The 25,096-nt window shown below is 50.9% G+C and overlaps 9 protein-coding genes across 9 annotated transcripts; 3 read left to right on the top strand and 6 right to left on the bottom strand.

Annotated features, from left to right (window-relative positions):
* Positions 1–87: 87 nt before the first annotated feature.
* Positions 88–925, bottom strand: ASPSYDRAFT_32162 (Dabb family protein; the record flags this gene model as incomplete). The annotated part of the gene is made up of 3 exons (XM_040844948.1): positions 88–181; positions 316–544; positions 871–925. 3 exons carry the CDS (start codon positions 923–925, stop codon positions 88–90), a joined length of 378 nt encoding a protein of 125 aa, XP_040701899.1.
* Positions 926–1,230: 305 nt separating this feature from the next.
* On the bottom strand, positions 1,231–2,898 carry ASPSYDRAFT_153124 (sugar porter family MFS transporter; the record flags this gene model as incomplete). The annotated part of the gene is made up of 2 exons (XM_040842253.1): positions 1,231–2,589; positions 2,653–2,898. 2 exons carry the CDS (start codon positions 2,896–2,898, stop codon positions 1,231–1,233), a joined length of 1,605 nt encoding a protein of 534 aa, XP_040701900.1.
* A 704-nt stretch (positions 2,899–3,602) lies between these two features.
* On the bottom strand, positions 3,603–6,309 carry ASPSYDRAFT_1026996 (Zn(II)2Cys6 transcription factor). Its single transcript, XM_040839771.1, has 5 exons — positions 6,178–6,309; positions 6,032–6,129; positions 5,446–5,974; positions 4,809–5,395; positions 3,603–4,737 (listed from the first exon to the last, which is right to left on the bottom strand). Exons 1-5 carry the CDS (start codon positions 6,274–6,276, stop codon positions 3,648–3,650), a joined length of 2,403 nt encoding a protein of 800 aa, XP_040701901.1. The 5' UTR covers positions 6,277–6,309; the 3' UTR covers positions 3,603–3,647.
* Positions 6,310–6,446: 137 nt separating this feature from the next.
* Positions 6,447–7,753, top strand: ASPSYDRAFT_179266 (class II fructose-bisphosphate aldolase). Its single transcript, XM_040843485.1, has 3 exons — positions 6,447–6,625; positions 6,678–7,190; positions 7,252–7,753. The coding sequence occupies exons 1-3, from the start codon at positions 6,519–6,521 to the stop codon at positions 7,523–7,525; spliced, it is 894 nt and encodes a 297-aa protein (XP_040701902.1). The 5' UTR covers positions 6,447–6,518; the 3' UTR covers positions 7,526–7,753.
* Positions 7,754–10,320: 2,567 nt separating this feature from the next.
* ASPSYDRAFT_46086 (uncharacterized protein) lies at positions 10,321–10,699 on the top strand. Its single transcript, XM_040847157.1, has one exon. It carries the CDS (start codon positions 10,343–10,345, stop codon positions 10,691–10,693), a length of 351 nt encoding a protein of 116 aa, XP_040701903.1. The 5' UTR covers positions 10,321–10,342; the 3' UTR covers positions 10,694–10,699.
* Positions 10,700–10,772: 73 nt separating this feature from the next.
* On the bottom strand, positions 10,773–13,379 carry ASPSYDRAFT_58632 (MIP/aquaporin family protein; the record flags this gene model as incomplete). Its single annotated transcript, XM_040849567.1, has 2 exons — positions 10,773–12,668; positions 13,329–13,379. The coding sequence occupies 2 exons, from the start codon at positions 13,377–13,379 to the stop codon at positions 10,773–10,775; spliced, it is 1,947 nt and encodes a 648-aa protein (XP_040701904.1).
* Positions 13,380–14,234: 855 nt separating this feature from the next.
* ASPSYDRAFT_153427 (putative antigenic thaumatin domain protein) lies at positions 14,235–14,741 on the bottom strand (the record flags this gene model as incomplete). The annotated part of the gene is made up of 1 exon (XM_040842283.1): positions 14,235–14,741. The coding sequence occupies one exon, from the start codon at positions 14,739–14,741 to the stop codon at positions 14,235–14,237; it is 507 nt and encodes a 168-aa protein (XP_040701905.1).
* A 3,600-nt stretch (positions 14,742–18,341) lies between these two features.
* On the top strand, positions 18,342–21,129 carry ASPSYDRAFT_90285 (DUF323 domain protein; the record flags this gene model as incomplete). Its single annotated transcript, XM_040852310.1, has 6 exons — positions 18,342–18,637; positions 18,707–19,386; positions 19,444–19,659; positions 19,708–20,859; positions 20,914–20,995; positions 21,063–21,129. 6 exons carry the CDS (start codon positions 18,342–18,344, stop codon positions 21,127–21,129), a joined length of 2,493 nt encoding a protein of 830 aa, XP_040701906.1.
* Positions 21,130–22,747: 1,618 nt separating this feature from the next.
* On the bottom strand, positions 22,748–24,779 carry ASPSYDRAFT_46097 (D-arabinose 1-dehydrogenase (NAD(P)(+)) ARA2). Its single transcript, XM_040847158.1, has one exon. The coding sequence runs from the start codon at positions 24,277–24,279 to the stop codon at positions 22,876–22,878; it is 1,404 nt and encodes a 467-aa protein (XP_040701907.1). The 5' UTR covers positions 24,280–24,779; the 3' UTR covers positions 22,748–22,875.
* Positions 24,780–25,096: the final 317 nt, after the last annotated feature.

Genomic DNA, 25,096 nt, shown 5'->3' on the forward strand with positions numbered 1-25,096 from the left:
AAATGGCAGAAATAAAAGGAGGTTCGTTCTCTAAAGTTTAAATTCCCTCTCTCTGCAATACTAGGGCTACTTGGGGCTACTGGTTGATCAGAACTCCCACATCCATTCATCCTCCGGAGCAACCTCGAAGTCAAAACGGACGACATCATCCTTGTAAGGCCATAGATAGGTCGTAGTCACCCTGCAAGGAGCCTCTTATTAGCAAACATACCGTTCCCCCCACAAGTATTCTCCTCCTCACTGCACTATTTGACATGCCTCGTGGCCGACGGCTCTTCTGGGTCCAAGCGATATGATGAAAACTGTGCTACTCACCAATGGTGTTCCTTGCTAGCCTGATACCTCTCCAGCGCAGCCAAATCCTCGTGCAAGCTAAGTATCGCGAGCTCGAACCCCTTGCTCCGTTCAATGGGATCTGTGAGCGAGGGGCCGCCGACGACTAAGCGCTGCGCCTTGACTGATTCAAGCTCCTTCAGTTTGCGCAGCTCCCGCAGGAAAGTGTCTTTCGTTTCCGTGCTGACGTCGCTCCGGAACTTGAACATAACTATTACCCGGTATTATTGATTAGGTGAAAGTCCAAATTATTTGCGGAAAAGGTTCGGCGGGAGGTGTAGGGGAGAAGCAGAAAATAATTACCCATATGAATAATCGTCATTTTGTTTAGGTGGCTTATTGGAACGAGACTGCGGTACACAATCCACAGGACCGAGTTTCGATGAAGTCTGATAGATCACTAATCGTCCGAGTGTGTTTAATTAATATAACCACACAACCTCAGCAAAAAGATCCTGTACGGATTCACCCGCTATCCCTCCCCCCGGGAGTCCGACGGCCGCGGAAGATCCCGCCCTGGTTGTAAGCCCACCTCACCTCTTTGCCGGGGATAGAAGGCTGTGAGCATCCTGTGTCCTAGCATTATGGACATTTTTGAAGCAGTTACTGCATTTATGAAACGCCCGCGTTCTGAAAACTAGACTTGAACCTGTTGACTTGGAATCTACTAGAGCCACCAAGTGAAATCTACGATATTTACTATAATAATTAAAAGACCAATCAAGATTCTTCTTAAAAATGCTATTGTGGCCTTTGCCAGAGCGACCCTGTTATCGACATGACCCTAGAGCTGGGAGAAAGCGGCTTTATATTGGGTTTGTCCATGAGGAAGGACAAATGAAGGACGAAAAAAAAAAAAAAAAAAAAATCCCAGGGGAAAACCACGTAATATTTTCCTTAGACAACATGCTCCTTATGTTCACACGCCTCCGCCTCGCCCCTCTTCTCCTCATCATCTACAACTATATTTGGAAACTGGTCCGGCACCGCGCTCGATCCAATCCTGTACCAGGGAAGTAGAAACAACGACTCTGTGCTCTCCATGCTCCGCCCACGACACTCAGGAAAGGCCAAAAACACCCAGACTATGCCACAAAAGGTGAAAGCAGCAAAAAGGGCAAAGGGCCCATAGGCATGCATGTCCTGCGTCATATTGGGGAACCCGCGCGTGATCCCGAAATTCAGCAGGTTCTGGTATACAAAGCCAATTGTCACCACGGGGCCACGGATGCTTGTTGGACAGATCTCCGAGGAGGCCACGGAGAATGAAGGGCCCCAGCCGACTCCGTATCCCACGGCGAAGACGCAGATGCTGATGACTGCGACGATTGCGGCGGGCGAGGCGTTTTCGGAGTTTTCGACAATGTTTGCCTTGCCAAGGTATGCGGACAGGTAAATCAGGCAGAGCAGGTTGACAAACGCGCCTATGAGGAGCAGGGGGCGGCGGCCGAAACGCTCGGTCAAGTACAGGGCGTAGATGAGAACAGAGAGAAACTTGATCAGGCCGTAGACCGCAGTGAAGAGGAGGACCTTTTCCGAGTCGAACCCGACTGACTTGAGAATGTTTGGGGCGTAGTACGTGATTGAATTGCCACCGGACATTATGAAGAACGTCTGGACAACCAGGACAAATATGAGGATTTTGCGGACCGGCTTCTCATTCCGCACCCGCTGGAGTACGATTGTTGAAGCTTTCCAGATGCCGTCTGCCGATTGGCATTCGATGCGCTGGCTTAGATCGCTCCATTCGCGGGCGAAGTATTCATGTGTCTCGTCCAGCCCGCCACGAAGACGCAAGAGGGACCGCTTGGCCTCGTCGGCACGGCCAGCCATCAGGAGGAAGCGTGGACTCTCAGGAACAAATGGATATCCAAGGAGCAGAACAGCGGATGGGATCATCTGTAGAATCATGGGCGCAACCCATTGAAATCGACCAGTGAGCACCGTGGAACAACCATAGTTGATCCAATACGCCCCAGCCACGCTAGACATGATGCCTGCGTTGTAGAAAGTGCTCAACATGCCACGCAGCTCAGCGGGAGCAATCTCAGACAGGTAGCACGGGCCTGCAGAATACGCCAGCCCAGATCCAAGTCCAGAGATAATCCGGCCAACGAGCAGTTCTGGAAGAGAACCAAAGTTGACTGCCATGAGTAAAGACCCGATAGTATATGTGACTGCCGCGATGAAAATAATGATCTTGCGTCCGCGGCTTTCCATGATAGGACTGGACAGCAAGATTCCGACCGTTTGTCCCTGTAGTGATGGAGGCATCAGTTTAACCTAGTAGCGTACCATATATATAGGACCTGTACGTACCAGAAGCATGGAAGAAGTGACCCATCCTTTGTAATTGCCGATTGTAGCAGACGAGAGGTCATTCCAACCGAATTCCTCGACAAAAGTCGGCATACCCATAACGCCTGCAATGTTGGCTGTATTGAAGCCATGTAGACTGCCGCAGTAAGAGGCCCAAATCGCGGTGAGCCAAATAACTGGGCCTTTGGCCGGACCTGGGACCCTGGATAAAGCCTGCTTCGAGATTCCACCTCCAGTTGCACCCATCTTGAGAGAAATAAGAACACCAAATGTAAAACGATACGAGGTTGTCAGGAAACTCGTCAAGTCAATATAAGCTCGATGAAGACGGAAGGTATTCACAGAGCGAGGCAGTAAGTAGACCAGACGAGTGGTCGAACCTGAAGTAGGTTGACATGAAGGAGCTATAAAAGCAATTTTGGAATATAGCGGCGATACTCCGCACAGACGCCGTTCTCCATTCTGGGGATGTCGGGGTGGCAAGTCCACACGCTAACGGAGCGTTCCCTTCCTTACCCCAGACGCAATTCAGGGCGGAGATAGTGGGTTCCGGATAATGATGACGAGTAGATGGATACACGGGGTAATTCAGTAGTTGGAGTCCGATACCATGTAAGTAATTAAGGAGCCACAATTATCAACTACCTGACGTTATACATGTTCATCACAGACGGGACTCTCCGTTGGTCCCATACAGGTACGCGTCAATCGGTCTCCCGTAGAGATGGTCGCAATAATCTCAGGCATAGAAGTTGCTGCAAGTGGGCTGTATTAGGGTTTGACCGCAACACTCCCCTCCTGTGGCCACATTGCCCCTCCAATGTAGCGAGCCACTCTTTCTTCTTCCTAGTTAGTATAAATAGCCTAATCTATACCAAGATCTCTATAATAGGTGTATCGAGGTGAATTATATAGGTGGAAGCTGAATTTTTGCCCCGGACTTAAGTCATGTCTGATAGAGCCACAAGGGAGGAGGCAGGGGGGAAAGCATCAATTCAACTTAAGTGCACAAATTCCCAGAGAGTATCATCAAATATATCCCCCCCGTTAGAAATGGGTATCCCCCAAGTAGTTGCGTCAGGCGACGGAAACACCTCAGACTGTCGTGGGACCTCATCCGCGCCTTCACATTCTGTGCCAACTCGACGCGGTGAAACTATTGGAAATGTAAACATGCTTGCCGCTCGCCGCGAGGATGACGGCTCAAGAAGGCCGTCGCTTTCCCAATTAGGCAGGCGAGTCGTAGCGCCTAAAGAAGATGCAAGCCGAGTAGGAGATAGTGGTTCGACGATTTTATCGCCGAACTCGTTTGTACCAAACGCGGCATCCACGCTATTTAATTTGTCCATTACGAGATCGGCCACTCTTTCGAGTTTTTTCTTCGCCTTCTTCAGCGACGGCCACCACTCACCACCTGTGCTTAATAGGTTCGAGCAAAGACGCATTTGCTTCGAGACCTCTAGAAGCGACACCGACCTACGTATCGATGGCAATCCGTAAATCAAGTAGAGGAAGGTTACTCCCGCATGAAATATCTCCTGCATGCTCCTCCAACCGCAGAACAGCTGCTCATTCTCATAGAGTCGGGAGTATATCATAAGCCGCTTGACGGCTGATTCGAAGCAGATACTGCACGACTTAGCATTAGGCCTTCGCAGGGCTTGCGAGGGCTGGAACAGCAGCATCATTGCTGCGTGGTATTGCGCTTCAAGCTTCAGACGGAGCTTGTCCCGTACGGCTTCATCTGGAACAACTAATTGGCTCACAACGTTTGGGATTTCAAGGCGCCAGGTTTGAAGCCTGCTTTGGAGGATTGCCTGTTGATTTTCGAGATCGGGGGGCCACATAAAAAGGTTCTGTTGGCAGGACGAGGGGCACCGATACAGAAGTAGTTTGATAGCGGAGATCCAGCGATCTAGGGCGAACCGATGTACTGTGTATGGCCATAGGCCACTGGGATCAAAGCTGGGCCCGAAAGAACTACGAGTGATTATGTTGCTGCCTGTAAATTCGAATCCAGGCCGCGATAGGTCGAAAGTTTCGTCTCTTATCCCTAGAGGTCTTCCTTGGATAGTTGATATCGTCCTGATTCTTAGTTAGTGGCCGAACCAGGTTCTCAAAAAGATTTAAAAAAAAAAAAAAAAAAAAAAATTTACCTGTCCAATGAATAAACAGTCCAGAAGACCATTTTTCGTATGTGAATGGGAAGACGATTATGAGGGCTGGCTTCCATTTCACGGTGCAACCCGATATCAACACAATTTGCCATGCACAGATGTACCATTGTCCAAATGTTGATTCCAGAAGGTGTCATTAAGCTGTGTGCTATCAAAAGCACCAAAGACTGGATACCGGTGAGCGAGGGCCCAGTCAGGCAATGGTGCGAAAAGGATATGGCGGCCTTGTATAGTCGCTGTGGAGAGTCCTCGAGCTGCCTTCGACGCACTTTGATTGTGGCAGCAATGCTGAATATCATCAGTAGATGAAAGGCCGCAGTGTAAATTGAAATTGACGTTTCGTATTGGCCATTCCGAATTTCCATTTCGCCATTGTAGGCAAAGGCAGGCATATCCGGGTGCCAGCCTTTTCTCCCTACCTTGCTGGAATGCGTCCCCGACGAGAACTCGTAGAGGGCTTCGCAAATGTTTGATACGGATACCGGGTCGAGAGCCGGGAAATCGGGATGCACGACGCAAAAATACTCGTCCAGTAAAGCCTGGCAGCGATCGCGAGGAGGTAATTCCTACGTCCGAGGGTCAGTGCAACTAGACACCGGGATAAGAGGTCACTCACCCGAAACAATGTGGTTCTGAGGCGCTCCAAGGAGGCGTCTCCTAGACCGTTGTCGTCTTCAACTACTGCTGGCCCTGAGGGATCACGGTAACCCGAGGAGCTTGCCCCAATAAGATGCGCAAAAAGGATACCAGTCGAAGTCCCTAGATAATATGTCTGTCGGGAGTCTGCATGAAGGGAAACCTGGCCTAGGCTCTGTGCCAGCGCACGAACTTCATCCGCGATATCCGAGTCTCCCGGCGGTGATTCCCAACAGTCAGGCTGGGGCGATTGGTCAGTCGGGCCACCTAGAAGAGGGTGCCCTGTCGTGTTATTTGCCTCATGAGAATTGGGAAAAGAAGACTCATTGTTCTCGCTGGTGGGAACAAAGGGAGTTGGGGAGGGAGCTATCGGCCTGGGTTGGGCGAACGAAAAAGCCGCCTTAGTAGATCCGTCGAGGGGTGGGCCAGCCCCGAGGTCTACATGGGGCAATTGGGTCTGTATTATCTCCTCTAACCACTGGATTCGACGAATGCAATCTGCAGAAAAGCTGTGCGCGTGCGTGACCATCAGTGACTGTGACAGAGCCCGGTCGATACATCCTTACCTGCGAGGCAACAACACATCACCAAGCCGTCCATCCACATCCACACATGCGGCATTCACCTTGAGGCAGTTTCGGCATGCCGGCGTTTCCCCATCACACTTCTGGCTGTTAGTTGCTGCATTTCGGGGATAGCCAACCCAGCATACCTTGATACGTCGATTCCGGCAACGCACACACGCCGAGCGGACTTTCCTGGCACTGCGCGTGCCTGTTGTAGTGGGTTTCACGGGTGTTTGATTCATCATGGCATGTACGGAAAAGTTGCGAGAAGGCTCCAGTGCTGGAGGTGAGCATCAGAGCAAGTGCGGAGGCGGGTGGATCTATCCGTCCAGGTCCAGGGTGGGGCGGACGGAATGCTCCGTCTGCCCTATTCCTTAGGTGTTCGGCACAACTACGCAGTACACCCTCGTGGCTATTTAAACCAGTATATTGTGAAACCTTCACAGTTCATTAACAAACATTCGAATCTCCTAAATAAACCTCCAAAATGCCTTCGATCAACACCAACGCGGCCGCGTTCCCTGAGAACAATCGTACCTGGACGATTCTCAATGACGCGACCAAGGGCGGTTATGCTGTTGGTGCTTTCAATTGGTCCATTGATTCCACCCTTTTAAGAGAAGCTCCTGCTGATGCGCGAAAATAGCTACAACAATGACGGTGTCATGGCCGTCATCCGTGCGGCGGAGGCCAAACGCTCCCCGGCATTAATTGAAATCTTCCCGTGGACGATGCATTTCCAGGGCCCGCATTTTGTAAAATACATTGCGGAGGCTGCCCACGCTGCATCGGTTCCCATCGGCGTCCATCTTGATCACTGCATGGATCCAGCCGATGTTGAACGGGCCCTGACCCTCCCCATTGATTCAATTATGGTGGATGCGTCGAGACTAGAACCCGAGGAAAACATTCAGTACTGCCAGCGAATTACCAAGCTCGCAAAGGCACAGGGCATCACTGTGGAGGCAGAGATGGGACGCATCAATGGTGGAGAGGATGGGATTCCGGATGCCGGCCACCTTGAAGAGATCCTGACCGATCCACAGCATGCAGCAGAGTTTGCTCGAAGAACCGGTGTTCATTTTCTAGCACCATCGTTTGGCAATATCCACGGACCTTACCCTAAGGGAGGCTCAGAACAATACTGGCAGCTTGATCGGTATGCGCACCCCCAATCTAGCCGATCATGAGAAACACATCACTCGCTAATACGTCCGTAGACTCAAATCCATTGCTGACGCCCTCGGTCCCTCCATCCCGCTCGTCATTCACGGTACGCACCCCGTTCCGGATTGGCTGTTCCGAAACGCCATTGAAATAGGCGCCCGTAAGATTAACATTAATCGGAACGCTCGTGACGAATACACGAAGTTTGTTGCTGAAAATGCGGGCCGTCTAGAGCTCACTACTCTGAAAGAGCAGTCGGTGGCGATATATCAGAACTCCGTCGAGAAGTTGATGGACGTCCTTGGGTCATCTGGCCAGGCACCATAGGTAGCTGGAAGGAGTATACCGGATAGAAAACGTCAATATTATACTGGTTTGGAATAATCACGAGCACACCGGCAGGATTTAGATAATTGATTGCTCTGTTAACTTAATGAGGGCAATACCTGGGTTGTCTTGTTTGGTTTCACGTTGCCAATGAAGAGACAAACGGTAGCAAACACTCCCTCTCCATGCTATAGAATTCACTAATGGATAATGTGATGATAAATTGTCAGATATAATAGTAACCTTTGTTAATATTGCTGGCGGGGAGGGGGGCGGCGTTGATAGCCACATATTAAAGGAGCATTCCGTTCACCACCCCGGGTGGTAACTTACTTTACCGCCAGATTATTGCCCTGGCTTATTTTTCTCCACAAGCGAAATCAACAGAGAGGCCATTGCCTCTCGTTTCGTACGACAAACCCCTGACGGAACAGTCCGTCCCAAGAGATTATGGAATACTCGCCGCTCAGTGATCAAGAAACTGCTTCTTGACTCTGCTGCGGCATAGTTAAATCAGGATCGAATCCCAGACGATGTCTCCCCATTGAAATGATAACGAAAAAATGGGGGGACGTTTTGCCAGTAAAAAAAAAAAGCTCATTCTCGAGCCCCCGCCATTAGGGGACTGGAAGATATCATTCAGAGCGGACTGGGAACGGCATTCAGAGAGATTTCCGTCGATATACGAATGTTCCCGGATCTTCGTCAATCGTCATTCCACCTGGTGGGTTTGGTTGGTTTTGCTTGTTCCTGACTGTACCGTACCATGATCTCACTGTCGTATGGAAACATAGGCAGTACACTTATGGGTGGGACTGTTCTTCACCTGTTACAGACACAAAGACGGAAACACAGATGCGACACGTCCCTATCTGAAAGCAACCCAGCATGTTGAAAGACACCATTGTTGGATAAAGCTGCTTTGATCTCTTTGTTTGGCGCGTTTAAATAAGACATCACACTTCCATCACCCCTTAAAGACTCGAATAGTTAAACAGCTGATATTCAAGCAACACTTGCTTTGATTGTATTCGAATATCAACACAGTTTTACAGCTTCTTCTCGCTATATCTACAACCAACCCAATACAAGAATACATACACACTGGTCTTCCCCGGTGGACATCAGACAAACCCAGTATCAGAATAAATAATAATAAAAATGCCACCATCAAGAGAATCCTCGTCCTCCCCGGACTCGCTCCTCTCAGACGACAGTTACCTCTACAACTCCCAGCAACAGCAGCAGCAACAACACCATCACGACCTCATGTCCAATAACCCTCAACCCCAAACCCGGTCAGGCAGCAACGACGCCTCAACCCCCCGCTCCAACACACCCCCCCTCCTCGACCTCTCCGAATTCGCTGTAAAACCACCGCCCATCCTCGACGAACTCGACAAAATGGCCGAGACCATGGAGCCCGTCGATAAGCTCGTTAGCGGAGCGGAGCGGGCCGTGGCCGTGGCTGAGATGGTGAATCTGCTTATTGATGCGGAGAAGATGCTTGGGAAGGAAGAGGCGAGTCGGGCTGGGGAAATGGCGACTCGTGGGCTGGAGATGGCGATTGGGCTGGATGATCGTGAGAATATTGAGCGTGCGAAGAGGTTGCTTGATTTGGTCGGGGGAGCTGGGCAGGAAAGGAAGCGGGATGATGAAGGCAATATGGGTGAAAAGGAGGAGGAGGAAAACAGCCCAACGGAGAGGGGGGGAGAGATGTCCTTTGATGACGATGGGGACCGCGGAGCAAGCCCTGATGCTGGGAGGGCCGAGGTGCTGGGGGACTTTCTCGCTGATGAGTTTGAAGAGGGGGGTGATTGGGGGTATGAGTATGATGGCAACGAGAACAATGAGGTCGACACCGGGGACGATACTGGCAGACAGACTCAAAATGAATTGCATACTGAGGTTACCGATGGTGATACTGCCGACAAATTACACAGCAGTGACAACGCAGACAATCAGGGCGATCAGTACGAGAACGACCAAGACCAACAGTACCAAGACGAGCAAGAATATCAGTATGAGAATGACTTTGACCCTCGCAACCGGCCCCAAACACCCGTCCCGCCGCGTTCATTCGGTGACGGCGACGACGAGGACATGGAAATCCCGGGACCAGCCACATCAGGAAAGGATTTGATACAGAGATACGACCCCTGGCAAGCCTACGCTGATTTCAAGCAGAAGGAGCTCTTCTCTTCCTCCGAAGTCAACAGCAACGAAGAAATCTATTGCGACTGCGACTGCCGCAACTGTCGTAAATGCCACTACAACACCCACGATTCCCATTTCTTTTCCAACGAAAGTGCAAGCGAGGCTGAAACTGAAGCCGAGGACGAAGGCGAAGACGAGGACCAGGACGAGGACGAGGACGCCATAACAGCAACAATAATCCGTAAGCGCCGTCGGCGTGATCCCATTGTCTCTACGAATATGAATTACACCTACACCCGCAACCTCACTTCCAAACGCACCGTACTCTCATCGAAAATCCGCCGGAAAGGGCCCATAATACCCCAGTATCCCAAGCCGTGGTATCGCACAGACGAAAACGCCGATCTGGACCAATACGACAACTTCAACGCCTTATTCTGGCATCCACATACCAAGACTCTGGTATTGCAGGAGGATGTTCCGGACTGGGACTTGAAATGGTTACCAGTAGAACAGCAGACAAAATCACCACAGAACACGAACATGAATCTACCGCTAGAAAACGACAAAACCCGGTCTTCCTCCCCGCAGGCAGGTACACAATCCGACGAATTGAAAAACTACATCCCATGGCGAACGGACTTTTGGTTCCATTTTGCCATGCCGATGCGGGATATGGCGCCGCGGGTGCGCAAGACGGATATCTTCCCGGAGCAGGCGTGGGAGTTTATCCCGAGAAAGGAGGACTGGGATATGTTTGAGGAGGCTCTTCCGGAGGGGGAGAGGTTCTCGATGCAGTTTTTGGAGTGGGAGAGGGAGAGGATTCAGAAATTGGTTAGGGAGAAGAGTCGGAAGACGCAGAATGGACTGTATAAGCAAAAGCAAAGGCAGGAGCATGGCCGGTGGATGTTTGTGCAGGTCGATAATCCTGAGGCTGCGGGGGATTGGGCCATGGCTTTCGTGATCGCGGTGGTTGCGTTGATACTGCTGGTTTTTTGGCTAGATTTGTGAATTATTTATATAAGGCTATGCTATTCATATTGTAATGCTTGTAGATATTGTACATATACTTCGATCTGTAAGGGACCTGTCAAACAGGAATCTTATCAACCTTCTTCTCCAACCTCAACCTCCGCTTCCACTTCATCTTCTTCCTCTTCATCGCCCGCTGCGTCCTCTCCCACGGATAATTCACCGGACTCTCACCACCAGTAAAAATCATGAAATCATACAAGAACGCCCCAATAAACGCCCCACAGAACGACCCGGCCCATGGCCCATAGAACCAATACGGGTTGAGAAAGAGGTCACTCCCATACCCCATCGCAAGCAGCACCAGGCGCGGCCCAAAGTCCCGGCTCGGGTTGAATGCCGCGCCGGTCTGGTAGCTGAATGTGATGCTGAGCGTGTAGACCGTGAGGCCCACGATGAGCGCGTTCATGCCGGCTCCTGGCGGGGCGTTCTGGTCATCGCCTAGGGCTAGCACTGTTATTGATAGGAGGATTGTGCCGAAGAATTCATTGAAGAAGGCTGTTGCGGACGTGATCCAGGGGTTTCGCTGGTTTGTGACGAAGCTGTTCATGACGCTTGCTGTCGCGGATGTCGAGGAGGATGTCGACAGGTATTCATTGATGGATTGGTAGTATAGGCCGTAGACGGCGAGGGCGGCGACAAATGCCCCGATGAATTGAGCAGCAAAGTACTCGGGCAGTTTGCGTTTCGGGAACCCGCGGTAGAACCATAGCATGCTGGAGATGGATGGGTTGAGGTGTGCACCGGAGACACCACCAGAGATGTAGATGGCCATCATGGTGCCGAGCCCCCAGGCCCAGGCGGCGGTGTTCGGGTTTGTGGTTGCGGGGATGGCGACGCTGAGATCTGCAGAGAGGCCGATGGAGAGCTGCACGAAGACGCCCAGAGACTCGGCGAGGGCTTCGCGGTGGTGAGTCCGGATGACGGACCAGACGGTGTGGTTGTTGTGGACTTCGTCTTCGACCAGGTCCTGGACGAGCGGGTGTAGGTCTTCAGGGTACGCGGATTCGTTGAAGTGTTTGAGGTGGTCGTCTATCTCCGTGTCATGATCGTACTCGTGTCCAAGTTCTTGTTCATGCTCCTGCTCATGCTCATGTTCATGCTCATGTTCATGCTCTTCTGGTACAGGATGCAAAGGGTCATCACTCAGATCCTGCCTCCTCTCCGGAGACACGCCCGGCGGGCTGTCACCTTCAGGCACAGCAGACAACTGATCCCCAGCAGGAGCAGCAGCAGCAGCAGCAGAAGACCGTCTCCTCATCGACGAAGTCCTCGACACCCTCGACCCTCCCGCCGCCGTCGTCCCCGTCCCCATCTCCCCAGTCAACAACTTATTCACAAAATTATTCTCCCTCTGCGCCCTCGCATCATCCACCCCAGCCATCATCTTCCTCGGATCAGCACTCTTCTCAATCCTCCCGGCCTCCAGCTCATTCGGATCCACATCATTCATCCCCAGTTTCTGCGAGTTCTCCGCCGCCGGCACAGACGGTCTCTCACCCAATCGATTCTGCAGCACCTCGTCCTTCGTCGGCACCATCCCCGGCCGCACCACGCGCGGCAACGGTTTCGCTAAACTCCATACGGGCGTCGCGTTGGTCGGCTGCTCGTACGCCGGGTTCAGGTCCGCGTAGACGGGGTGCACGAATGGCTCATGGGCCTGGCGTAGTGCCGATGTCTCGTCTGGTCCTGCGAGTGTGAAGTTCCCTTGAGTGCGTCGTGCTAGAGTTGTGCGTGGCACGAGGCTTGGGACTCGGTTGCTTCGGCTGCGGCGAGGGCGAAGTCCTGAGCTTCCTTCAGTGCTGAGGCCGGGTCCTTGTCCAAGTCCCTGCCCTGGTGTTTGGGCGGAGGATGTGCGCCGGTCTGCGCCGAGACTCCAGCTTGGACTGAGCAGGTTTCCTTGTTGCTCTTCATTGTGTCTAGGGGGAATTGCTTCAGACTGGGCTTTTATTAGCTAGCTACTGAGTATATTAAGAGAGGGTTGGTACGTACCTGTGCTCGAGGCCGCGAGGGACCGCGATTAGGTCCCTGGCCGGGACTGCTATCGGCCATTTTCAACGTCTTCCGTTCCTGTGCCTGTGGCGGTCTACAAACTCAGAACAAGCTGGTTCAGCGGACCCATGGACGAGGTCAGGGAAAGCCAAGTAAAGTATACCCCGAAGGCATTGACCTCCGTCCAAGTCCAACTGGTACGGTGCTAGCTGGTGACAGCTAAGCTGCTGCTATCTGCCGGAGTATGTCATTGCTGGTAATTTTTTCTTCCGGTACAGCCGGTGAGCGCAGATTTACGCAACGGCCGTGCATTCAGACCATTGCGGTTTTTCGTGGTGGAGAGCGAGAGTGGGCCGGATGCTTATGCTTTTCCTCTTTGGGACTGGATGACATCAAACTGGACAGGGACAGCTGCGATATGACAACGGCGAACTGAAAACTGGCTGATAGACTGGATGGGACCAAAGTCGCGCTTGCTTTTTTCAGTATGTCCATATTTAAATTTATGTAACAATATTAGAGCGAGCACGCTGTTCGGAATACAGTTCTGTAAACTGATGTCCATTTAGCCGACTTACCCGACCAGCCAATGCCGTGGAGAAAGCAGCACGAGCAAACCTGCCTGAGTGGCAGTGACATCTCTTGACATCTCTACCATGATTACAATATACATCATCCTTCCAGAAACTGCGCTCTACCTCTCCAATATACAACGTAGCACTGTAGGTGCCAGTAGGATCGGCATGTTTCACATTCGGCTCGTCACACTAGGCAATAGGCTGCGATTTTCCTTCACTAGCACCTTTAGCTGCCGCGCGGCCAATGCTTACAACAACCAAAGGAAACGGTCTGCGTCTGCGTCGTTCGTCATGAATCCGCGACAGCGGGAGCATCAACGTTTGGTCCCCGGTTTCGGGTTCCAGTGCAGGATTATGATCTATGTGGACCTGGAGGTCAGAACGGCCCTGAACGGGGCAAATACCCTGTAAATCCGCGGAGAAATGAAAAGTTGATCCAGGGTTTTGGATCGGAACAATTGGGTTTGAATAATCGCCGATGAACCAGAATTTGGATAATGGATTAATGAAATGTATTGGCGTGGTGGAACTCTTTTTTAACAAAATGCGAGTGAGCCATGGGTGAGATTGGAATTGTATGCGCGGGTGGGGATCTGATTACTTCGTCGAGTTTACACTGCCACAACACAAGAGGCTACCACAAGTCTACAACTAATGGGTTCTGAATATTGGTTAATTTGTTCATTTTGTTATCCAGTTTATCAATCAAGTCTATCCCCATCCCAGGTATATCCTATTCATATGCGCCAGTTCCGTTCCCATATATACCGCGAGCGCTTCACCGGAGCGCATCAGTCGTGAGTCGTAACAAGACCGCCTGCCTGGGCGAGGGCCTGCCCATGTTTTTTGTTTGTGGTGTTGTGGTAGGAGATCCACGAAACGTCGGGAAATAAAAGAGTGACTGGACGTTTCGTGAGAGTATTCTCTTCCATTTTTGTGTTTCAAATCGCTTAACCGATAGTCAGGGTGTAAGCAGCATTGGTGGAGCAGGCACGGGTGTTGACGTCGTCAGGGAGCTGGTAGGACTCGGAGCAGGCAGCGTCACCGGGAGCGCAGGTGACAGTGTCGCAAGTCTCGTCGTCAATGGTGACGGCGAAACCAGCAGCGACGATCGGGGATGATTCCTTGAGGTCGATGCTGGACATGTCCCAGAAGAGGAGGTCGCCGACCATGGTGTACTCGTACTGGAGGACGTCGTTGAGGTCATCGGAGCAGCCGAGCTTGATGGAGATTCCACCGCCAGTGGGGTTGACTTGCCAGGTCTGCTGGTAGGCCTGGCCGGCGGGGAGGACCTGCATGGGGGCGGAGCTCCCAGAGACGGACCAGACGTAGATGTCCTGGGCCATGTTGTTGACGATGGTGACACCGCCGTTGATGCCACGACGAACGTTATCCAGAGGCAGGGCCGAGGCAGTAGCCAGAGTGGCAGCAACGCTGAGGACCTTGCTGAAAAGCATTTTCAAAGAGTGGTGGTTGTAGTGTGGAAGAGATCGTATAGATTCTTGTAAAGGATTGACAAAGAGTCTGATCTACAGACAAAGGAATGTGAAGATGGGTTTAAAGGACCGTGGGAGGGTTGACCTCAGGTTGCAAAGAAGGAATGAATGCTTTGTGATGCAGAAGGAAAAAAAGAAAGCAGGATGAAGCAGAGGGATGACCGATTATTTATCCTGCAGGGCCTGCTCTGCCCAGAGTGGGGGCATTTTCCAGTTCACCTCTCGCGGGATCCTCGGAGAAGAACTGGATACAGACGCAAAGGCTTTCGAGAACAGGTCTGCGCCCGGTGGGCCAAAAAGGTGAGGCATCAGATTCATTGTCGCTGGATCTCTTTGCATGGGTCTGTTGAAGTTGGTGTGCGCCACGTTGTTAGTGCCGATACTCAGGCACAGATTCATCTCCGGCGCGCCAATCAGAGAGTCTGCGAGGCCGGCTAAATAACTTCGGTACCTGACACTGCACCCAATCATAAAAGAATTAATGTTGACCACTGGATCCACGTCGTTTGAGCACTGAAACCGTTGGCCAACAAGCCCCCAAAGTCAAAGGATTCTTAGTGCAGCGCTACGTCTCGAAAAATTGCGAGTCCGCCCGGTCTAGACTGCTGGGCGCTGAGCTTGAAAAGCGGCGGCTTTGCAATGGTCGATATGTCCAAACTTGATGTAGAGATACCTCACGGTCGCAAGCATTGGTTGTGGTCTCGGGAAAACCACCGAGCAAAGCGCCAAAATTGAATAAAACAAAATCTGACCAGGGCCAGGAACCAGTACCGTAGAGTGACTGCAGTAAGTCGGTGTGCTCAGGTGCTCAAGCCTGGCCGCAATTCTTTTTTTTCGAGTGGACCCTGCAACGGGCACGACCGAGTCAGCGTTCATCGCCACCCACCCGAACAACCGGTTCGCACAATCACACTCGACGTGTTCCTGACAGCAGCACTGCCGAAACGTGGAATTCTCTATCCATGGTTCGACGTCATTGGCATACCAAACTGTGCGCCTGATGTAGAAGCCATGCCGAAATATTATTTGCCTGGAAAGCCTTCCCCGAGCTGGTCGAATTCTTTGTCAACCGCCGGTGAAAGACCGCCACCGCTCTATTTCAAGAACAACTTCGTATCTCCACAGGTTATTGTGTGGTTCGGCATTGGGACGTCGGCTATCAGACTTCATTATTGATCCATTCACCACTGCCGTTAAACGGTTAAATCCCGGATGGGGCACGGAAACCGCACAATGGGTATCATCGCGAGAGGGTCTCTGTCTCTGTCAGGTTGTATCCAAGAGTGTTCTGGCGAGCTCTGGGCCCTGGTGGATGTGATGTGGATTGCTCTCATTCGTGGCCATCTCGTAATGATTATGAAGATTTTGCTCCGGGCGAGCCCGTGAGGATCCGGTGCCTGGTCGAGCCAAGACACGATTAAAGGTACCTGCAGAAGCAGAAGCCAGAGAGAGACGGTAAGCATGTTCTTTCTTGTGTTGGGGAGAAACTGCGGTCACATGCGGTCATCGATGCGCTGGCATTGTTGAGCTGCCTGAGGCGTCCAGTGAGTCATCCAGCGATTCCATTCAGCTCGACATGATGGGTTCGAAATGAGACTGGTAATCATGTGGTGTCCAGGGTTGCGTCCTTGTCTCTTGCAAATAGTCTGCTGCGGCTCTCTCACGGGGTTGAGAGTCCCAGAGTCCCGGTTTCTCTCCATACTCGGGCATCAATCAACCAAGTCAGAAGATTGATTGATTACACCAGTCCAGCGCTCATATACTGTAATCAAGTGCTGCTTACCTGCGCTCTTCTCAGCCGCTGACTGTATCATGCTGGGATACAAGGCCTTCAGCCTCTTCAGCCTCGATTCGCTCAAACTACAGTCGTGCAACAGAGCCCTGTACGTCATGAAGAGCCAGTCGAGTATCTCACTGCAGGCACGATCCAGAAGAGCTAAAGACGGTGTAATCAGCTACCGACTCTTATTGCACTGTGTCCTACCTCGTGGTGCTACCTCATACCCTCTCTGAAGCCGCTTTACGAGTAGCATTTGTCCCGGCACGCCGATAATGTATGGTTTGAGTTGTTTTGTGGTTTCCGTTGGTAAAGGTCTCACGCTGTTTAATTAACAGGACTACAGCAAAAAAAAGCCTTCCTGAATATCGTCGACATTGACAATCGGTGGAGCGGTAAGCCTTGCGTCTTCCATCAACTTCAAAGTAACAAGGTAGACTATTCACCGTTTGTAGAGCAAACGGAGCATTCAACATCGGGCTTACGCAGATAGTCTCGCTTATTTCTATCGCAGAAATGTACAAATATAAGTAGGCCTTCTATGGCTATGTGGCTATGTGGCTATGTGAAATAAAAAGGCAGCGAATTTCTTTTCGTAAAGTTAATAATGGGGTCTTTCCTCGAAAAATTCATTCTCAACGTGGAAGCGACGCAGTCACCCCAGGCAGTCTAACAGCGGAATAAAATATGCACTGCTCTTGGTACACCAGATCTGCTTCCAAATATCCTTTTAATTTAACCCTTTTGCCGAGAAAAATCAAAATGTTGTACTGCCTTAAACAAAAAACATATAGATCCGATGAGGTCCGCTATATCCCATCGGTACTGCTGGATTCCACAATAGGAAGTGGCCGGGAATATAAAACGTTAAGAATAAAACCAGTAATTATTTTGATTCAAACACTTGAGTTCAATGAGTTGCCAAGATATTGGTGAATAAAGCTAACTTCATTATATTGCCCTCATCAAGTCTGTGGAGTGCGTCCTGAGGCTCCAATGTCAGATAAACAATGCAAACATATGCAATCCCCGCAAACGTGCAAACCATGTAAATATGCAAACATGCAAACATGACAAAGGTATAAACATGACTGATGCAGCTGCGACGTCATTGTCCCGCCAGCCGATCCGAGGCAGCGGGCTGGTCAGCCCATCTTTCTCTGCATTCGCGCCAATGATGTTCCTCCAGACGCTGGACGGGGTTGCGGAATGACTCTTGCGCCAGGGCGAGTTCCAGCGGGCGCCCGGCCTGGTTGGAGAAGCGCCTGCATCCGGAAGGCCCGTGCGGGGGTCTGGGCTGCCTCGTTACTGACATGCATTTTGATTTCCAATTCCATTCGATACGATGCGGTGTCCTGATGTCACTCAGCCGCTCCTCTGGCTCTCATCGCCCAATCTCGTGTCGGCTGCGAGTGTGGGCTGTTTGCAGTCTGCCCCAGGACCGGGTTGATCAGGAATAAACTTCCACGCGCATTGGACAGACATGGGCTGGCCTGCAAGGAAGCTATTTCCAAGCTGCCGCGCATGCCGTTCCTACTTCCTCCTCATTCTTCACGATGCTCTGTGCTTCTACCCAAGCCTATCACCGTGACTTTTCCCCCTGAGGCTTCGTGTTTCGCTAATACAGTTTCATGAGTTGAAGCTCCCCTGACTTACCCCTCTTCTCAAGCACCACCCGCTCGCTACCTTTAATATCTGCTTGCTGCCGCCGTCGCCGACCCGCTGGAATTTTACTACTGAACTTCTTCGCTATATCGATCTCTTGGCGATAACAACTACACATTATGAGTCCCTCCGCAGTGTCGACCGGGAATGTTGACATAGTCGACATCCGTGAGAATGACTTACAATACTCTCTGGCTCACGAAATAGAGAAAGGCCTAAACCCTCCCACCGGGACTAGACGGTCGTTACCCACAATGTTACTATACGACACCGAGGGCCTGAAGCTGTTCGAGAAGATAACTTACCTGGAGGAGTACTACCTGACGAACGCCGAGATTGAGGTTTTGGAAACACACTCTCGGAGGCTGGTAGAAAAGATCCCCAGCAATGCGCAGCTTCTGGAGCTCGGCAGTGGGTACGTCGTCTTTCCTTGGACTAGCAGGGTTATCCTTCCCCGGAAGCGGACCTAACTGAACTATGACAGGAACCTTCGGAAGATCGAAATCTTACTTCGCGAGTTTGAACGGGCTGGTAAACCTGTAGACTATTACGCCCTTGACCTTTCCCTTTCCGAGCTTGAGCGCACTTTCTCCAATCTTTGTCTTGAAGAATATAGAAATGTTGGGTTTCACGGTCTCCATGGGACCTATGACGATGCGCACACTTGGTTGAGTGACCCCAAGAACAGAGAGCGGCCGACGGTTGTAATGTCAATGGGGTCTTCATTAGGAAACTTCAGCCCGCCAGAAGCAGCGACTTTTCTTGCTGGATTCGGTAAACTTCTCGGACCATCGGATATGATGGTGATTGGACTTGACGCGTGTGATGACCCAGCGCGGGTATACAACGCATACAACGATAAAGCTGGGATCACAAAGAAGTTTTACGAAAACGGGCTTATCCATGCTAATAGAGCTCTTGGACGCGAAGTCTTTCGTCCTGGTGAATGGGAGGTTGTCACAGAATACAATTCGACGGACGGCCAACACCAAGCATTCTATGTCCCGAAGACGGACTTGACTATCTGGAACGCGTCGCTGAGGAAGGGCGAGAGAATAATCTTTGAAGAGGCATTCAAATACAGCGCACAAGGGCGTGAGAGATTATGGCATGATGCTGGTTTGCTTGAGGCGGCCGAGCTCGCCTGCAGTTCTGGTGACTACCGTACGGGACCCTGATTCTCTTTGTCACCAGGAATATACTAATCGTATGCTTGGACAGATCTTCACCTGCTACAGTCTGCGGTATTAAACCTGCCACTATCGCCGTCACAGTACGCGACTCATCCGGTTCCAAGTCTCGGCGATTTCCAATCCCAGTGGACTGCATGGGATATTGTTACCAAAGCAATGATCCCGCAGGAAGAGTTGCTGTCGAAGCCGATAAAACTGCGGAATTCGTTAGTATTTTACTTGGGACACATTCCTACCTTTGCCGGTGAGTGCTCAGTACGAACATAAATGGACAATTGCTTATTTGGTCTAGACATCCACTTGACCCGTGCCTTGGGTACTAAGCCCACAGACCCGAAGGCGTATCAGTTGATATTTGAGCGCGGCATCGACCCGGACGTTGACGATCCAGAACAGTGTCATTCTCACAGTGAAATACCCGACGAGTGGCCGTCTCGTTCAGATATCCTAGATTACCAGGATCGAGTGAGACATAGAATACAGACTACACTAGAGAAACCCGACCTAGAACGGAACAGAGTTCTTGGGGAAGCCCTTTGGATCGGATTCGAACATGAGGCAATGCATTTGGAGACCTTCCTTTACATGCTGATACAGAGTGAAAGGATTCTTCCTCCACCGGGAATCCCGAGACCGGATTTTGAGAAGATGTTCGTTGATGCGCGAGAAAATAATAAAACGAACGAATGGTTTGCTATACCTGAGCAAACGCTATCAGTCGGACTTGACTGCCCGGAGAGGAAAATGCCTGAGGTATCATTTGGGTGGGATAACGAAATACCTTCCCGTACTGTGACAGTCCAGGCATTTGAGGCGCAAGGAAGAGCTATAACAAATGGCGAATATGCCAAATACCTCCAAGCCAACAAGTTACGAGATGTTCCAGCCTCTTGGGTGAAGCTCGATCATACGAATGGGGTCTCTAATGGCAGCACCGGGGATGATCTGCTAGGCAGCCTCGCTGTTCGGACTGTCTTTGGTCCTGTGCCACTGAACCTTGCTCAGGACTGGCCGGTCATCGGATCGTACGAAGAGCTTGAGCAATATGCTTCTTGGATGAACTGCCGTCTGCCAACATTTGAAGAAGCTAAAAGCATCTATGCCCACTCGGCCCGGTTGAAGGAAACTCTGTTGAATGGGGCCACCAATACCGGGCCTACAAACGGAAAGGTAACCAACGGACACACCAATGGCTACCACAAGAACGGCTACGTCAAAGCTTCAGCTCAACCCGTCCTCGCCCCAACCGCGTCGTCATCCCCCGTATTCACCGACCTTACCAACTGCAACGCCGGTTTCAAACACTGGCACCCAACCCCGGTCATCCAAGACGGCGACAAGCTCGCCGGTCATGCTGAATTCGGCGGCGTCTGGGAATGGACTTCCTCGCCGTTGATGGAACACGATGGATTCAAGGCGATGGAGATATACCCTGGATATACATGTTAGTTCACGTCGTTTGTAATGTTTTCAGTAATCTGTCTAATCAGTTATGCAGCCGACTTCTTCGACGGAAAACATAACATCATCCTCGGTGGGTCATGGGCAACGCACCCTCGTGTTGCGGGGAGGACAACCTTGTAAGTATTCCTTTTATCCAGTTTTGTGTTTATCCTCTACGATCAAGTCTCTAACGAGTATCTCTAGTGTGAACTGGTACCAGCGGAACTATCCGTACCCATGGGCCGGAGCGCGGCTTGTACGAGACCTTTAGAGGTCACCGTGGAGTCCGTGTGTTAATATAAGGATGAGATGCTATGATGTAGTATAATAGAGCTTCAATGCAAACGATATGCCTCAGTGGCAATATTGGGTCATACGATGCAAGACGCTTTACTCTATACTGGCTACCTGCTTACGTCGACGCTATAGTTGATAAATCGAGAATAACGTACTAACCCAAAACACCAGTTAGATATACTGTCCATGGACAGCAGAATGAAACTACAGGAGGCCCTGTCGTATAAGGCGGAGTATACAGATTTTACAGAACACCTATCCTGAAACAACACCATAAACAAGAGGGCAGTAGTACTGGAGAAGAGCTATATCAGGATAGAAGGTTCTAGATAGAAACAGAAGGCTTGGTAGGTAATAAAGAGGACAAGACCAGCAAGACCAACTAAGAAGCAGAGGAATAAGAACACGCTAGGAGGACTAGGCATAAGAAGTCCCTGCCTATATTAGGGCTAGCAGGATAGCTATAACAGTAAGGGTCAGGATAGTATTCCCGGCTAGGTTGACCTATTGAAACTGCTGCTAGATTATTATATTCAATAACCGTGGGGTGTGTGTGACGCGAAGAAAAAACACGAGTAGAAATAGTTATACTATATAGAGAGAGATTAATATAGAAGACCTAGTACTAGGAGATATATTATATAAAGGAACTATCTAGGACAGGACTGATAGTCAAGCCTATAGCCTAGATAGATACTATAAGGGCTATATACTTCTCCTGTTAGTGCAGCGGTATAAGATTATAGATTATTATATTAATAAGGATATTAATCCCCCTGCCTCTAATGTCTTAAATAGCTCGCGTGGTAATAATAGTGCTGGTGTTATTTATACTGCTAGCTATTGTACTCCTAATTATAAAGATAATTACAGAGCTGATCAGTATCCACCACCGGCTGAAGATATTGGCTATTTAGCTGAACAGAGGCAGTACCACCATTAAGGATAGTATATAGGTATTAGTGATCTATATATAAAGCACGCCGGCGTGGAGATCAAGCGCGATGGTCGGCAGTGCTGTAGAGAGGATGGAAGTGTCCAACGCAGCAAGGAAAGTGGTCACGCATAATGCCGGAAAGACGGCCCAAAACCGCCATGTTTTTCTGTTGGATGCGGGCGGGGGCTGCGTCTGTGGTGTTACCGATTCCTGTGGATGATTCTCATTCCCCTGCGGCTCGTCATTCTCTCCTTGGGCATTCTTCGGTGTTCTCTGGTTTGTCGGGTCATCATTTGGCGTGCGAAGGGCTGTCCGCGTGGTTAGGTGAATACTTGTGGTTTCAGTCATGGTAGTACTAGGGAAAGGAGACCTGGTACAGGGACGAGAGAAGGAAAGAACAACAAGTGAAGTGGTAAGCTGGGACAATGGAGGGAGAGAGAAAACAAAGTACAAAGGCATCCCTAACTCATTGTAGACTAGCAGGCTGTGCCACCGTGGACATCCGTCAAAGGAAGAACATCCCTGCACTTTGGGGTCCCGAAGTTCGGAGCTCATGCAAGTTGGTCCTTCGGTGACAGACTGATTAGGGTTCACTGTAGTAGAATGCTGAAGTACCCGTTTTCTACGGACATACCAGTTCTTTGCAATGGCAGAGGTTATCATAGCACTGGGTATCCATTTGAATAGCAGATGTTTCTGACTATTGCCCTTTTGTTTTTAAAAGACAGACTGAGCAGCCGCCATTATGCTGAAAGTAATGTATGTACAGTGGAAAAATGCAGCTCATAAAGATGGGACAGTGTCCACGGGTATCTTCAACTCTTGTGCTTCCATCGGGGGTGTCATCATAGCACCTCGCGCAGGTGCGTCGTTTTGTACGGGTTGGCCTGGTAAACCGATCGATTTTGGGGTATCATTTAGAGAAGCAAGGTGGTCGGCAGGTAAAGTATTGACGAAACCTGGACCCGGGCTGGGCCATGTGTAATCCACCCACGTTGGGGAAAGGATAGATTGGATCTGGTTCGCGAGGTATAGAATCCGGCTTCGTCTCTCGCACGACCACACACGGTCTGTGATGATGCCGTCCGACGGAGTGAGGATGGTCGGCGCACTGGGTGCGGAGGGGACGGCCGCAGCTTGGGTTTCAAAATACTCATCGTTATCGTCCTTGTTCTCTAGTCCGTCGACGATACTGTGCCAGACACGGAGAGTCTCGTTTAGCTCATCGACGTTGCTAACTCCCATAACGCTCACACCTAGTCGCTCGCCGGTACCCATGCTCGCGACGGAGATGAAGCCAGGGTCTGCATCTGGGCTGCGGGCGAGCGGTGGTCCGAGAGCTCCACCCTTCGCACCTTCACGGAGCCACGATTCAAGTGCAAAACGGATTGCAATCACTTCGATCTTTTCGCCTTCTGAGTCGGCGTACTCGGAGGCATTGTGGATGGCTGTTCGGAGCCCATCTGGGGCGGGGTGGAAATCGCCCATGCTTCCAATTGGGACTCCCTTTCTGCGCAGAAGGCCCATGCCCAGAGGTGACGCGTTGGGGATAACATCGACGCCGGCTGCTACAAGTCGGGGAAGACCCTGTGTTAAGAGCCGCGTGTTCTGTAGAGTGAAGTTGGCGTAGGACATGACGACGTCGAGCGGCTCGCCGGTCTCACGAAGAACTAACTCTGCAAGATCGCATAGTACATCAACTGGGTATCCCGAGATACCAACATAACGGATTGTTCCTTGTATATCCCGGATCCGGCGCAATTCGCGGACTGCCTCTAGTACTTCCTGCGGCGAAACAAACTCGACATCGTGGCAGTATACAACGTCCAGGTACTCAGTGTGAAGACGACGAAGACTCCGGGCAATGCTCTTCCTAACCCATGCCGGGGAATAGTCGAATGAGGAGCCCGCAATCCGTCCGACCTTGGTGAGGAGGTGGTATGAGTGCCGGGGAAAATTTGACTGGACAAAGTCTGTGGCTAGGGCGCGGCCGAGGAGTTCCTCTGCAGGACCGTAATACGGGGAGGTATCGAAGGCACGGACTCCGCTGGCAAATGCGCGGTGTACCAGCTCGGTTGTTGGGAGAGCGTAGGGGTCTTCGTTATACTGCGAGTTGAATGTTGCTGTGCCCATTACCAGCGGCGGGAGAGCCGCCGATAACGGAAGCCGAAGGGAGTCTCGGGTCATTGTGGGATCAGAGAGGCGAGAGTGAACGTATGAAACGAGGTGGGATAGCGGTGCTCAGCCCCTAACCTCGACCATAAACGAGAATCTCTATGGAAGAGAAAAACAGGAAGGGGAGAAATTTGGGGTTGATAAGGGGAAGCCGCGGGGCAAAAAAAGGGCTTGATTTCCAATTCCATCCCGAGCCTATCCAGGGCCCACCGGATGGCGCCATGGCTGGACCCGATTAGCTGTGCCGGGAGGCGGGAGGGACGAATGGCGATGGAAAGCAGACGTGGTGTGGACGATCGATATCGGAATTGTGGAGGAACAGTCATATGAAGTCCGTTCTTGAAGGCCATGTTGACAGCCGGAGAGTTGGAGGAGCGAGAGGGGAAAGTGATGGCGATCGCGGATTATCAGATTTCCATCTTTCTAGAATTTATCCCCGCTACACTCTACGACAGCGACTCAATTGCACTCGAATAGAATCCAGCTTGAGAAAGTTAAGAAAGTAAATGAATCATACAAACTGCATGCTCTACATGATACTGCACATGGTATTGCCACTTCAGATTCATCAAACGCCGCGGAGGATTTCTTTGTCATCTCCGCGGTGCAAAATCGGCATTTCCTATCGCGATTCTGCCGTGTTCTGCCGCCCTCGATCGATCGGGGCCGATTTCCCTTTCAGTCAGTCAACATTCACGAGCATCCAGCACGGAGTCTGCCTATGTTTAAAGCACCTCGGAATTTATAGTGATAGAAGATAACCTGCACTAATGTTATGTATTGAATGTCAAATTCATCGTGAAGCCCAAGTAAAGAGCTACGTTGTATG

The sequence above is a fragment of the Aspergillus sydowii genome, assembly GCF_001890705.1.
Source record: "Aspergillus sydowii CBS 593.65 unplaced genomic scaffold ASPSYscaffold_6, whole genome shotgun sequence".
In the NCBI taxonomy this organism is placed as follows: Eukaryota; Fungi; Ascomycota; class Eurotiomycetes; order Eurotiales; family Aspergillaceae; genus Aspergillus; species Aspergillus sydowii.

What these genes read in the sequence shown, in the direction of transcription:
- ASPSYDRAFT_46097 (XM_040847158.1), bottom strand. Translation starts at nt 24,279, where the DNA reads ATGACCCGAGACTCCCTTCGGCTTCCGTTATCGGCGGCTCTCCCGCCG.
- ASPSYDRAFT_46086 (XM_040847157.1), top strand. Translation starts at nt 10,343, where the DNA reads ATGCCGATGCGGGATATGGCGCCGCGGGTGCGCAAGACGGATATCTTC.
- ASPSYDRAFT_179266 (XM_040843485.1), top strand. Translation starts at nt 6,519, where the DNA reads ATGCCTTCGATCAACACCAACGCGGCCGCGTTCCCTGAGAACAATCGT. An exon ending in GCTGTTGGTGCTTTCAATTG is followed by an intron (nt 6,626 to 6,677) that starts GTCCATTGATTC and finishes GCGCGAAAATAG; the next exon opens with CTACAACAATGACGGTGTCA. An exon ending in CAATACTGGCAGCTTGATCG is followed by an intron (nt 7,191 to 7,251) that starts GTATGCGCACCC and finishes ATACGTCCGTAG; the next exon opens with ACTCAAATCCATTGCTGACG.
- ASPSYDRAFT_1026996 (XM_040839771.1), bottom strand. Translation starts at nt 6,276, where the DNA reads ATGATGAATCAAACACCCGTGAAACCCACTACAACAGGCACGCGCAGT. An exon ending in GCCGGAATCGACGTATCAAG is followed by an intron (nt 6,130 to 6,177) that starts GTATGCTGGGTT and finishes AACAGCCAGAAG; the next exon opens with TGTGATGGGGAAACGCCGGC. An exon ending in ACTGTTTATTCATTGGACAG is followed by an intron (nt 4,738 to 4,808) that starts GTAAATTTTTTT and finishes ACTAAGAATCAG; the next exon opens with GACGATATCAACTATCCAAG.